General features: G+C 37.3%; 1 protein-coding gene across 1 annotated transcript; it reads right to left on the bottom strand.

The window, feature by feature from the left end:
* Positions 1-564: 564 nt before the first annotated feature.
* LOC138337876 (uncharacterized) lies at positions 565-1,056 on the bottom strand. The gene is made up of 2 exons (XM_069288313.1): positions 801-1,056; positions 565-686 (listed from the first exon to the last, which is right to left on the bottom strand). The coding sequence occupies exons 1-2, from the start codon at positions 1,054-1,056 to the stop codon at positions 565-567; spliced, it is 378 nt and encodes a 125-aa protein (XP_069144414.1).
* Positions 1,057-13,075: the final 12,019 nt, after the last annotated feature.

The raw sequence follows: 13,075 nt of genomic DNA, 5'->3' as shown, positions 1-13,075 counted from the left end.
TACCAACTTTCGGGAGGCATATCTCTCTCATACAATATCGAAATATGCAAAATTGGCACCGCCGGAAAGATATTTCCAAGTGCTTTTGAATCATATAAAGAACTAACTCTAACTCTTTCTGAGCTAGAAGTTACGACGGTTTGAAAATGATCAAAAATCATCTTTTTAAACTTAGGAAATTTTCCAGATTTTCCTTTTCCTTTCCACCAGTGATAAATTTTAGTTTCTTAGCTTATTCTTAGGTATTACGAGTTATGAAATGTTATAAATCTCCCCCTTAGTAATATTCATCCTCGAATGAAATTTCTTTTACTATGTTAAGAAGGGTAACATCAAGTTTAACACTCAACAATCCAAAAGCAAATAACAATGATGTTTACTCATGGTTTATAAAGTACAAAGGAGATAATTAGTAACTTGATATTCATTTTCCTCAGATTTAAAGATACGTGGATATCGCTTCTTCATATCCTCCTCAGCTTCCCAAGTCGCCTCTTTAACAAATTGGTTCCTCTAAAGGACCTTGACTGCTGCAACCTTCTTTGTTCTTAACTTGCGAACTTGTCAATTTAAAATCTGAACTAGAATCTCTTGATAGGATAAGTTATCATCAACCCTAACATTCTCAGTCGGCACAATCAATGAAGGATCACCCATGCACTTCTTCAACGCGGAGACATGAAATTCTGGATAAACCACAGCTAACTCTAGTGGTAGCTCCATCTAATAAACTACATTTCCAATTCTCTTGGATATTCTATAGGGTCCAATATACCGGGGACTAAGTTTTCCCTTCTTACCGAACCTCACAACACCCTTCATGGGTGAAACTTGCAGATATACCCAGTCATCCACTTCAAACTTCAATGGCCTTTTCCTCACATATGTGTAGGAATTTTGATGACTTTGGGCTGTCTTCAATCTCTCTTGAATCACCTTCACCTTCTCCGTGGCTAGGTGAACTAGATCTGGTCCTATCAATCCTGCTTCACCGACTTCGAATGACCCAGTAGGAGATCTGCATCTTCTCTTGTAAAGAGCTTCATATATAGCCATTTGGATGCTCTAATGGTAGTTGTTTTTGTAAGCGAACTCAATGAGAGATAGGTGATCATCCTAGTTCCCCTTGAAATCTATCACACAAGCTCTCAACATGTCTTCTTAAGTATGGATGGTACACTATGCTTTTCCATCTGTCTGAGGATGAAAAGTTGTGCTTAAGTTTACCTTTGAACCTAAACCTTTCTGGAAAGACTTCCAAAAGTGAGCAGTTAATTGTGCACCTCTATCTTAAATAATGGATATTGGAACTCAAATAAGTCTTACCACTTCTTGAATGTGCACCTTAGAATAATCCTCCACCGTATGAGTGGTCTTTGCTAGCAGGAAGTGGGATGATTTTGTCATTCTATCGACAATCACCCAAATTGAATCGTGCTGTGTGAAACCTCAAAAGTTCTGTGATGAAGTCCATATTAATCATCTCCCACTTTCATTCCGGAAGTTCTATATTCTGAGCCAAACCTCCAGGCTTTGGTGTTCCACTTTCATTTGCTACCAATTCAGGCACTTGGAATCAAACTCAATAATCTCTTTCTTCTTACCTTCCCATAAATATACCTCTCTCAGAGCGTGGTACATCTTGGTGAAACCCAGATGAATGGAATATCTAGAGCTATGATCCTTCTTTATGATCCTATTTTTGAGTCCATCCACCCTAGTTACGCACAATCTACCTTGATATTTTAGCACACCATCTCCCTCTTGTTCAAAAGTCGATACTCTTTTCCTGTGAACATTCACTTTCAAATCAAGAAAAATGGGGTCTCAGTCTTGATTTTCTTTCACCTAAAACACTAGTGATGATTCAACCCCATTAGTCACCACTATTCCTCCTTCTGTGGAATCGATAAGTCTAATTCCCAAGCGTGTAAGTCTGTGCACATCTTTGGATAATTCCCTCTTTTCATCCTCAACATGGGTGGTACTCCCCATGGATAACATGCTTAAACGTCAGCAACTACATTAGCCTTACCTGGGTGGTAAAGAATATTCATGTCATAATATTTTCGTAGTTCTAACCACTTCGTTTGTATGTGATTGAGATCTTTTTGGATAAATACATATTGTAGGATCTTGTGATCAGTGAATATATTAAAATAAACACCATAAAAATAGCGACGCCATATCTTTAAGGTGAATGTCATGGGTTGGATAATTCTTCTCATGAACTTTCAACTGTCTGGAAGCATAAGCTATAACCTTGCGATTCTGCATTAACAGATATCCAAACCCAACTCTAGATGCATCAAAATACACCAATAAACCTTGAGTACCTTCCGGTAACGTCAAATTAGTCAAGGTAGATGATATTGATGAAAACCCATAAACAAATCTGCTATAGTATCCAAACAAACCCAAGGAACTCCTTGTATCTGTTGGAGATGTGGTTCTAGTCCAACTCTGAACTGCTTCTATATTTTAGGTGTTAACCCTAATCCCATCACTAGAAACTATGTGGCCCATGAATGAGACAAACTTAAGCCAAAAATCATACTTGGATAACTTGACATATATTTCGTTGTCTTTCAAAGTCTGAAAAACTATCCTGAGGTGACTCGCATGATCTTCTTTATTCCATAAATAGATTAGTGTGTCATCAATGAGAACGATAACAAACATCTCTAAATAAGGCTTAAAGACTCTATTCATGAGATCCATGAATTCTGTAGGCGCATTGGTCAAACCAAATGACATAACCAAAAAATCGTAATGCCCATATTTTGTTCTAAAAGCTGTCTTTGGCATTCCTTAACTTTCAACTGATGGTAGCATAATCTGACATCAATTTTTGATAAGAAAGAAGCACCCTGAAGATGGTCGATAAGTTTATCCATCCTTGGAAGAGGATACTTATTCGTGATGGTAAACGTATTGAGTTGACGATAGTCTATACACATTCTAAGGGAACCATCCTTCTTTTTCATAAACAAGACTAGAGCCCCCCAAAGTCAGACACTTGGTGTAACGCTCTGAAATAATAGTCTTGATTGGGTTGTTTCTACTACTCGATAGCATGTAAACGCTAGGACTGTAACTAAAACTTGAAAGAACTCTTTAATGACCCTTTCCCTTATCCTGCATTATGAATTGGTCTTGTATATAAATTGAAAAGTTGGTATTGACTATGCTATTGAGTATTTCACTATGTTATTTTTATGATTATAGAATATTGAACGTAAGTTCCTGGATAACGTACTTGGAAGCAAGAGATAAGTCTTCTAAAATTGTGGTTACTCTATGATGTTTATGTTAGCCTATGAATGATGATAATATGCTAATGAAGTATGCATGATGTTGCTATGAATATATGTTGGGCTATGAACATGCTAAATGTGAGATCATGACAAGAATACGAAAATGCAAGTTTATGATATCCTCTTGTATGCTTTACACAAGGTGATTATTTTATGTTAGTCTAACATACGAAGGGTTATGATGAAAGGAAATTCTCATCTAATCCTAAAGAGATCATGATCATGTTTATACAAGGAGTAAATATCCTATGACCTATGATAAGTTTATGATAAAATAAAACATAATAGTTATTCAAGAAAGGGACTTAAGCTAATCACTGATGGACTAGATTTGAGAGGTGTCCCTTCCCTAGTTGGAAGGTAGGTTTACAATGACTCTCATGAGATAGAGGCTTCCAAGTAATGTGGAACTATGTGTCTGTAATACATTTCCTAGTTCTTGAACTATGTTGCCACCATAGGATACTAGCTAGTGGATCCACCTAGAAAGTTATGTCATATTTGGTTTTACTTTGGCTGGTATACCACCTTCTTTCGATGTGGGGTTTTATGAAACCGGATTCCATGTTTAGCTCACATGGTCTATGCTGGTTAAGGCGTAGGTTCCCTCAAGTAAAATGAAAGACAAGTAAATAGACGTTGACTAGGGTGACTTGAAGAGTCTACTTAGTATAGGTAGGGGTATGGGACTCTACCTAGACATTGCAAAAGTTTACTCTAAGGGAAGTCTTAGGAGATTGTTCTTATATAATATGATAACACAAAAGGTACGGGATTATGATACATGTTGTTACTCTTATATTAAGTTGGTTACCTTAATTAAAAGGTTATGGTTTACATTGCTTTATGAGGTGATGACTACTTATGTTACAAGTTATATGAATCAAAGCTTTACTTATGGTCTCCTATCTTATCTCCTTGGTGGTGTAGGGTTATGGGGCTTCACATGACCATTGTACTTGTGGGTTAGGGATGAGATCATTGGTAAGTGTTTTGTATGTTATGTTTATATGATCTATCGAATATGAAATGTTAACATGACTTTATGATAATGTCTTTGATTATGATCATGCTTTATGTTGATGAAATCCTTGACTTGTATATGTTCTATGGTATGTGCATTGAAGACTTTCATATGACTTAGCACGTTTCTAAGAAATGATCCTTTTCATGCATGTCCTTAAATGTTTTGTGCATGTACCCATACTTATTACATGTGGCGTACTAATTCCACTACTTTATATTACTACAAATGTAGGGTCCGACCATTATAGATTAATAAGGTCGATTGAAGAAGCTTGGAACTCTTTCTCCAAGTGTTGGTAGGTCCTCATTTTCGGGGATGCTATCTTTTCATATTCTAGCTTACGAAGACTTTAGTAGATTTTAAGAATACTCGTATTTCCATTATTTTCTTTGCATTCTTTTGTATTAAGGCATATATGGAATATTGACTATTTATGTAAGACGACTTGAGGATGTGTACATTACCCTTCAACTTAAACAGTGGTGGATTTTCAAAACCAAACAGACTTTATGGGGTCAATTTCTGAAGGCAAAATACTGCCAAAGGGCCCATCCTGTAGCTAAAAAATTTCATACTGGGCAATACTTGATGTGGAATTTTATGATGAAAAATAAAGGTATTGCTGAATCTCACATCAAATGGAAGATCAAATCTGGAAATAGCTCCTTGGTGGGATGATTGGTTGGGAGATGGTCCTTAAGCTCCTCATTGCAGCCATATCACTAGTCTCAATAACACTATTGTTTCTTATTTTCTAGCAGATGGATGCTGGAATGAATCGCTGGTGCGACAATGGGTTCCCCCCTGCTGGTTCCAAAAGTGTTGAGCACTATTATTAACTTTTCGGAGCATGTTAAGGATGAAGCAATATGGAGATTTACTAATACTGGCCTATTTTCTTGTTTGTATGTCTAGAATCACACTACACACAAGAACAATAAGAACACCATCAGTACATGTATCGGGCACAAACACATTCCATTTAAGATCTCTTTTCTTGTGTGGAGGGCTCTGCGAAGTAAGCATCCTACCAATGAAAAGATGATTAAATTTGGAATGGAGCATGCCTAGTGTTCTTGCTGTTGTAGACCAGGAAATGATAACATAGACCATATTTTTGTTTCTGGTAATTCTGCCAACAATGTGTGAAGGTTTTTTTCTACAGCTGCAGGGATCCATCATGAACACACTCCTCTACATTTATTGCTGCTGAGATGGTGGAGCGTGGAACATGGAAATAAAGTGCAGAATCTACTTCCCAAGCTATTTCCAGTGATTATCATTTGGAATCTATGGAAAAATAGATGTGCGGCAAAATATGGTGCAAATTAGTCCAACATAGCTAGGGTAAAATTCCTAATCCTTAAAGATATTAATCACCTTCTACACACAGTTTATCCATATATTCAATGGTCCAACTATTTTTCAAGCTTATACCGATGGAAGCTCACTAAAAAACCCTGGAAAAATTGGAGGAGGGGAAATTGTTTGAGATCATCAAGGTAACATGATATATGCATTTACCATCCCTCTTGGATTTGGTACCATCAACGAAGCTGAAATCCGAGCTGCCAACCATGGTCTACAGTGGTGTATACAACATGGCTACAAGAAAATACACTTGGAAGTAGACTCAAAACTTGTAATTTAATGGCTCTCAAATCAAACCAAACCCCCCCGAGGAACTGCAACAATATACACTGGAACTACAAAATCTGGTGCTTCAAGTGGAACAATTTAAATACACTCATTCGTACAGAGAGGCAAACAACACGGCTGACCACCTCCTCAAATGCAGTCACAACATAGACATTGTTCAACATTTCTACACCAAGGAACAATTCCTACTCTTGCAAAAGGAAGCTTCATGGTTGACAAACTTGGAATTGTAAACTTCAGGAGAAAGAGACTGAAAAAAATTAAGATACCTCCTTGAATGATTTTGAGGTTTTGTTATGGTATAGGTTTATATACAATTTTTGCTTAGGCGCCTATTCAACATGACTATGCTATTACTGTATAGTCATTTTAAATAGGATAGATTTTTATTCTTGTCTTACTTATGTAAGGGGAGAGTCTCCCTTATTTATGCTTTGCTAAAATTTTGTATTGAGAGGAGTCCTCTCCTTTGGTGCTTTATTCTAGTTTTCTTTTAATGTAAGGGGATGTGCAGACTATCCTTAGTAGGAAGGTCCACTTAAAACCACCTTAGGATCGGAGGTAAGGTTTTGTTCCCCTCCTTATACTTTTTTTTGTTTTATTTATGGTAAGTCCTGGGGGTGTTGCTAAGCACCTGACCTCTTCAAGGGTCGTTCAATTTTTTTTAAAAAAAAGTTGATTTTCTGGGTTTATTATTATTGTTGAAGTAAGTTCATGATTTCCTCTTTAAAAATTATGAATAGTCATCTTGTTTGCATGGGTAACTAAATACACAATTAGGGTTGTGGGAACAATAGATAATTAACAAAGTAGACCTAGTAAATAAGCAATTCTCAAATAGGTTCTTGCATGCATTGATAATTCTTTCATGTAGAAGTCTTTTTAACGAGTGCACGCGTTAGAACTAGCCTTGTTTCTACTTGCCGGACCAACGAAGTAGTAATAGGAAAAGAATTATCAACATAGATTTATTGGGATACTATCTAATAAGCTAGTGTCAATTGGGGCAAAGTAATAACTAAGTCATACATCGATTATGATGTCTAATATGAAATAAAGGAAAGGGTAAGTAAATGTATACGTAGCCGGACCAAGGTATATGGTGAAATTCTCTAGATGCCAGACCAAAGATTTAGAGATACATAACTTATCACTTTACATGCAAACCACTAGGGAAGAATTGTTATTGCTTGGGATACGACGTTATGAACCTACGGGAACACATATACCCTAGTTAGTCTCACAATTTGATAAAAACTAAATTTTTACTTTTGCTTACTTGTTAATGTCGAAGTGCAAAAGAAACTTGTTTCATAAACCTCCACCCCCCTTTAATTACTTGTTTTCGGATAAAGCTTGGCTAAATAGATATAATTGTACATTGAAGTTAAGTTTAAATCATTTTCCTGATGGGATTGACCCCAACTTACTAGTTGGGTTTTCTACTTGATTACGACTCCTTATACTTTTTTAGGGAGGTGTAATTTGAGCATATCAAACTTCGCCGCCGCTTCCGGGGACTCTGGCTTTTAGATTTACTTTAAATACATTATTGATATTTAGTCAAAAATTTATCTTATTTTACTTTTCTTTTTGTTTTGTCTCTTTCAGGTCTAGCTTTAGTGTATGCAAAGTACACGAAGCCAAGGAGAATCACTCATTCCATTCGATCCTGAAATTAACTGTACACTGTGAAGAATGGAAAATCAACAGAACCCAACCAATCTAGGTTGTGGGGCAACTCGTCAACCTCCATTACCGGTTGAGGCACACAATCAATTTTAGGTGGAAAATCAATTGGAGAATACTTTGAGGATGCAACCCCTAGCACCGCGACCTCAAAATTACTATAGGGGCAAAATTAACATTGCTGACTGTGATTGGCCTTTTGTCCTACCCCCATTGCCACCTGGTCACACATTCGTGGTGATGAGTAGTTTGATGCAGATGTTCACTGCGAGGGGTTTATTCTCGAGACTGCCATTAGAGCAACCTCATGCTCACATAGCCAAATTGAGGTCTGTGTGTAAAAGTTGTGTGGGTAGGACAGACTTGTATATGAATGTCATCGGGTTGCTAGTGTTTTCTCTATAACTGACAGGAGATGCCGCCATATGGTTGACTGAGATTCCCCACAACTTCATTTATATTTGTCATTAGTTGAGAGATGTGTCCTTAGAAAGGTATTACGCATTGTCTAAAATGCTCAACCACAAAGTTAAAGTGAACAAATTTGTGGCACTACCTGGGGAGTCAGTGAGTAGCTCTTGGGATAGATTACTGCATTTGTGAGAGGCGTCCCAAACCACCACATTGATGACAGATCATTGAGAGAGTACTTCTATCGGGGTGAAAATGATGATAATAAAGCATTACTCAACACTATTGCGGGGGGTTCCTTTGGAGAGTGCACATATGGAGAGATCGCAGAGAAGCTGGAGAAGATATCCTGCAATGACAATGCTTGGAGCACTAGAAAGTCAGACACCGGGAGAAACACCTATTCAGTACAAGCTACAAACAACCCAATAACACATGAGATACATGAAGATTTGGAAGAAATGACAACTGAGCTAGGGTTGGTTTTAAAACATGTGAGCGGATGTGCATAAACGTAAATGCGGTGAATTACTTGACTTAATCACCGCTGATGGTAGATGAGTATTATTATGAAGAAGATACGTATGCAGTGAATGAGCAAACGGGGGGTTTCCGACCAAACGCCCAAGGCTCCTATCATGAGAAAGGGTGTCAAGGCTGAAACTATGGTAACTACAATTGAGAGGGTCAATATGTTTGAGATGGAAACTACAACCATGAAAACAACTTCAACTAGGGTAACTATGGTAATAAGAATGATCAAACTGGGCCATTGATACGCTCAAACTTACTTCTCAAATAAGAAGTAAAGCGATCGTATCACGTAAAGAACCCAACTAATGAGGTTGGGATTGTTCCCACTAGGAAAATAGTTCAGACAAAACTTTATTCTATTATTACTATTATTTAGTCAATTATTTTCCTAGAAAACAAAAGACAGTAAAGGGTTTTTTTTATTTGTAAATTAATGAAAGTAATTAACTAGATTAAGGTAAACAACTAACAAATTCAAATGTTAGAGCTTAATCAATTAATAAAAGTAACTAGGGCTTAAGTGTTCGCCACAAGTTCCTAACTTTATAATTCTAACTATAACAATTCTTTCCTAGTATCTTGCATGTAAAGTGATAAGTTATGTATCTCTAAATCCTTGGTCCGGCATCTAAAAAATTTCACACCGCACCTTGATCCAGCTACGTGTGTTGCTACACTAACCCTTACCTTTACCTCATATTAAGCATTGTATTTGATATTTGACTAGTTATTACCCGTACCAATCGACACTAGCCTATTAGATAGTATACACTAAATCTATGTTGATAATTCTTTTCCTATTATCTACCTCTTTGGTCCGGAAAGTAGCATTAAGGTGAGTTCTAACGTTGGACATCCGTTAAAAAGACTTCTAAACGAAAGAATTATCAATACATGCAAGATACTATTCTAGAATTGCTATTTTAGTTAGATTTAACCTCATTATTCACCCATGGTTCCCACAACCCTAGTTATGGAGTTTAGTTACCGATGATCATAATCACACTATTCATATATTTAATATAAGAATTAATGCACTTACTTTGATGGGAAAGAATAAAATCCAGAAATTTACTTGATTAATCAACAAAAGCACCAGCAATCAATTCCAGAAAAAGTATAACAATTACTGAAATTAATCCTTCAATACTTGAACAAGAGAACTAAAGATTATCCAAAAGTCTAACTATCAAAAACTCTAATATCAAAGAGTATACTATCAAATAGTCTAACATCAAATAGTTTAACTATCAAAAAGTCTAATATCAAAGAGTCCACGATCAAAGACTCTAACATCAAAGAGTCTAACCCCCAAAACGGGGCTTTTTGAACTATTTATAATAAAAACAAAACCTAAGGAAAGAAGGATTCTAATTACTGAAAATCTATCAAAACGCGGCTGGGTCGACGGACCTCGTGACGGACCGTCGTGGTCATGACGGGCCGTCATGGCCTTCGTCATCCCATACTTCACAAATTCTTCTGTTGCTCTCTTCATTACCCTTAAGGACAAGTTTGACGGACCGTTCCAAGCCCGACGGTCCGTCGAGGGCTCCGTTCCATAATACTTAAACTTTTTGGAATTTGGGTACTAGGACTACTATTTGATCATTGTGATGAACCAGCAGGACGGACCGTCGTGGCTATGATGGTCCGTCATGAACTTCCGTAATCCCACAGTGGGTTAGACTTCCCCATATTCCTTCAGTAGCTTCTATACGATACCACCTTCGGACCTTCACAAGCTCGACGAACCGTCACAGGCTTCGTAGGTGGTGTCTTTTGCATTTCTCGCTAAAAAACTTCCGCATTTATCTTTTGACAGATTTCCTGCAAATAAAGAAAAAACTACATAAAAATCAATACAAAAAGGCTTTTGGACACACACTAAACTTATGGAAAAAACATTATAAATACCATGAAACCATGGTATATCAGCCATATATTCCCCCACAAAATTAGGAAGTTGATCCTAGGGACGGTAGTGGTTGTATGGCGCGAGTTTAAGATATGCTACAAAAGATGATGAGGAGATTTGACATTAGTGATGAGCATGCCAATGAAATGAGAGGTGATTTATCTAGTATTTCGAAAAGGTGGATGCACATGCGAGTTCAATTAAGCATCTTGATTTACAGATGGCTCAATTGTCTAATATTGTGAATCCATGACAACCTGACACTCTTCCTAACAACACCATCCAAAATCTTAAAAATGATGGGCACTGCATGACGGTCACTACTCAAAAAGGTAATCAAACCATTGATCCACCTATACCGTCTGTGGTAGAAAAGGATATTAGAAAAGACAAAGAGGTTGTAGAGACTAGTGGAGAGTTGGTGGACAAGACGGTGGTAGAAGTAGAGGTGTCTCAGTAAGTGGTCCCCATTCCTAGAACTCCACCACCATTCCCTCAGAGATTAGTGAAGAAGACTGAGGATGGTAAATACCGGCAATTTATCACTATGCTGAAATAACTCTCCATCAATATCCCTTTGATAGAAGCTTTGAAACAAATGTCCAGTAATGCTAAGTTTATGAAGGATATGGTGACAAAGAAGAGATCATTAAGTTTTGAGGATGATGACAGAATGAAGCATTGTAGTTCTATTGCCAAAAGGTTCCTTGTGTAGAAAAAGGAAGATCCTGATGCTTTCACCATTCCATGTACAATCGGGTCGGTACACTTTCCTAAAGCACTATGTTATCTTGGTGCAAGCATAAACCTCATGCCTCTTTCCATTTATAAGAATTTAGGGTTAGATAACCCAAATACTACTACGATGCGGTTACTGATTGCCTATCGAACACTGAAGAGGCCCACTAGTATACTCCATGATGTGCTTGTGAAAGTGGAGTTATTTATATTTCTAGCTTATTTTGTGATTCTTCACTGTGAGGTTGATTTTGGGGTTCCCATTATTCTAGGGAGGCCGTTCCTTGACACTGAGCGTGCATTGGTTGATACGAAAAAGGGGCAGATGAAGTTTAGGTTAAATAATGAAGTAGAAATTTTCAACATATATTGGTCCATGAAGCAGAGTGATGAGATCCAAACGATATGTGCTATATCCTATAGGATTGGGAGTATATACGAGGTACAAATTTAAGAACAACTAGGCGTCGAGGCACTAGCTGCAGTGATTATGAATTTTGAGAGTGATAGTATTGAAGATTATGGGTCTATAGTGGCTGCACTTGAACGAAATAAATATCAATCAAAACCAAAGAAATTGGAGTTATAAATGAAGCATCGTGAGTCTCAACCTGTAGAACCATCTATTGAAGAGGCTCTGAAATTAGAGCTTAAGGATCTACCACCTCCTCTGAGGTATGTATTTTTGGGTAAAGGTGAAACTTTTCTGTTGATAATTGCAGCGAGTTTGAATGAGAAACAAGTAGAGTGTTTAGTGGAGGTTTTTGAAAAGATTCAAAAAAGCCACTGGTTGGACTGTTGCAGACATTATTGGGATCCCCAGGTATTTGTTCACACAAAATCCAACTCATGCCCGATCAAAAACCAAGTATTGAGCACCAAAAAGGTTGAATCCACCTATACAAGAGGTAGTGAAAAAGGAGATCATCCACTAGTTGGATGCCGGAGTCGTTTATTCTATTGCAGACAGTAGTTGGGTGTGCCCTGTTCAGTGCATGCCTTAAAAGGGTGGGATGAAAATGGTGCCTAATGAGAGGAATGAGCTAGTTCCAATGTGGTTAATGACCAGATGGAGAGTTTGTATGGATTACCAGAAGTTGAATGCGTGGACAGAGAAGGACCATTTCCCCATGCCCATTATGGATCAGATGTTAGATAGACTCATAGGAAAAGGGTGGTATTGTTTTCATGATGGATATTAGATTTATAATCAAATCTCTATTGCCCCTGAGGATTAAGATAAAACCACTTTTACTTACCCTTATGGGACATTCACATTCAAAAGGATCTCGTTTAAGTTGTGTAATGCTCTGGCCACTTTCTAGTGATGTATAATGTTGATATTCTCATATATGGTTGGAGACATTATTGAGGTGTTCATGGACGACTTTTCTTTGGTTGGAGACTCTTTTGGTCGTGTTTGAGCAATTTGGCTGAGGTTCTTAAAAAGTGTGAGGATTGTAATCTAGTTCTTAATTGGGAAAAAATGTCACTTTATGGTGAAATAAGGTATAATGTTGTGCCATCGCATCTCAGAAAGGGGATCGAGGTTAATCGAGCAAAAGTCAAAGTTATAGAGAGACTTCCTCCACCCTTCTCTATGAAAGGTGTGAGAAGTTTTCTTGGACACGTAGGTTTTTATCAGAGGTTTATCAAGGATTTTTCAAAAATTGCACATCCTTTGTGCAAGCTACTCGAGAAGGAATGTAAGTTCTATTTCGATGAATCCGATCTAAAAGTATTTAGAGAGTTGAAGGAGAAGTTACGCGCCTATTATTATTT

The sequence above is a fragment of the Solanum lycopersicum genome, chromosome 8, assembly GCF_036512215.1.
Source record: "Solanum lycopersicum chromosome 8, SLM_r2.1".
Taxonomy (NCBI): domain Eukaryota; kingdom Viridiplantae; phylum Streptophyta; class Magnoliopsida; order Solanales; family Solanaceae; genus Solanum; species Solanum lycopersicum.
This window is presented reverse-complemented; position numbering and strand designations above follow the sequence as displayed.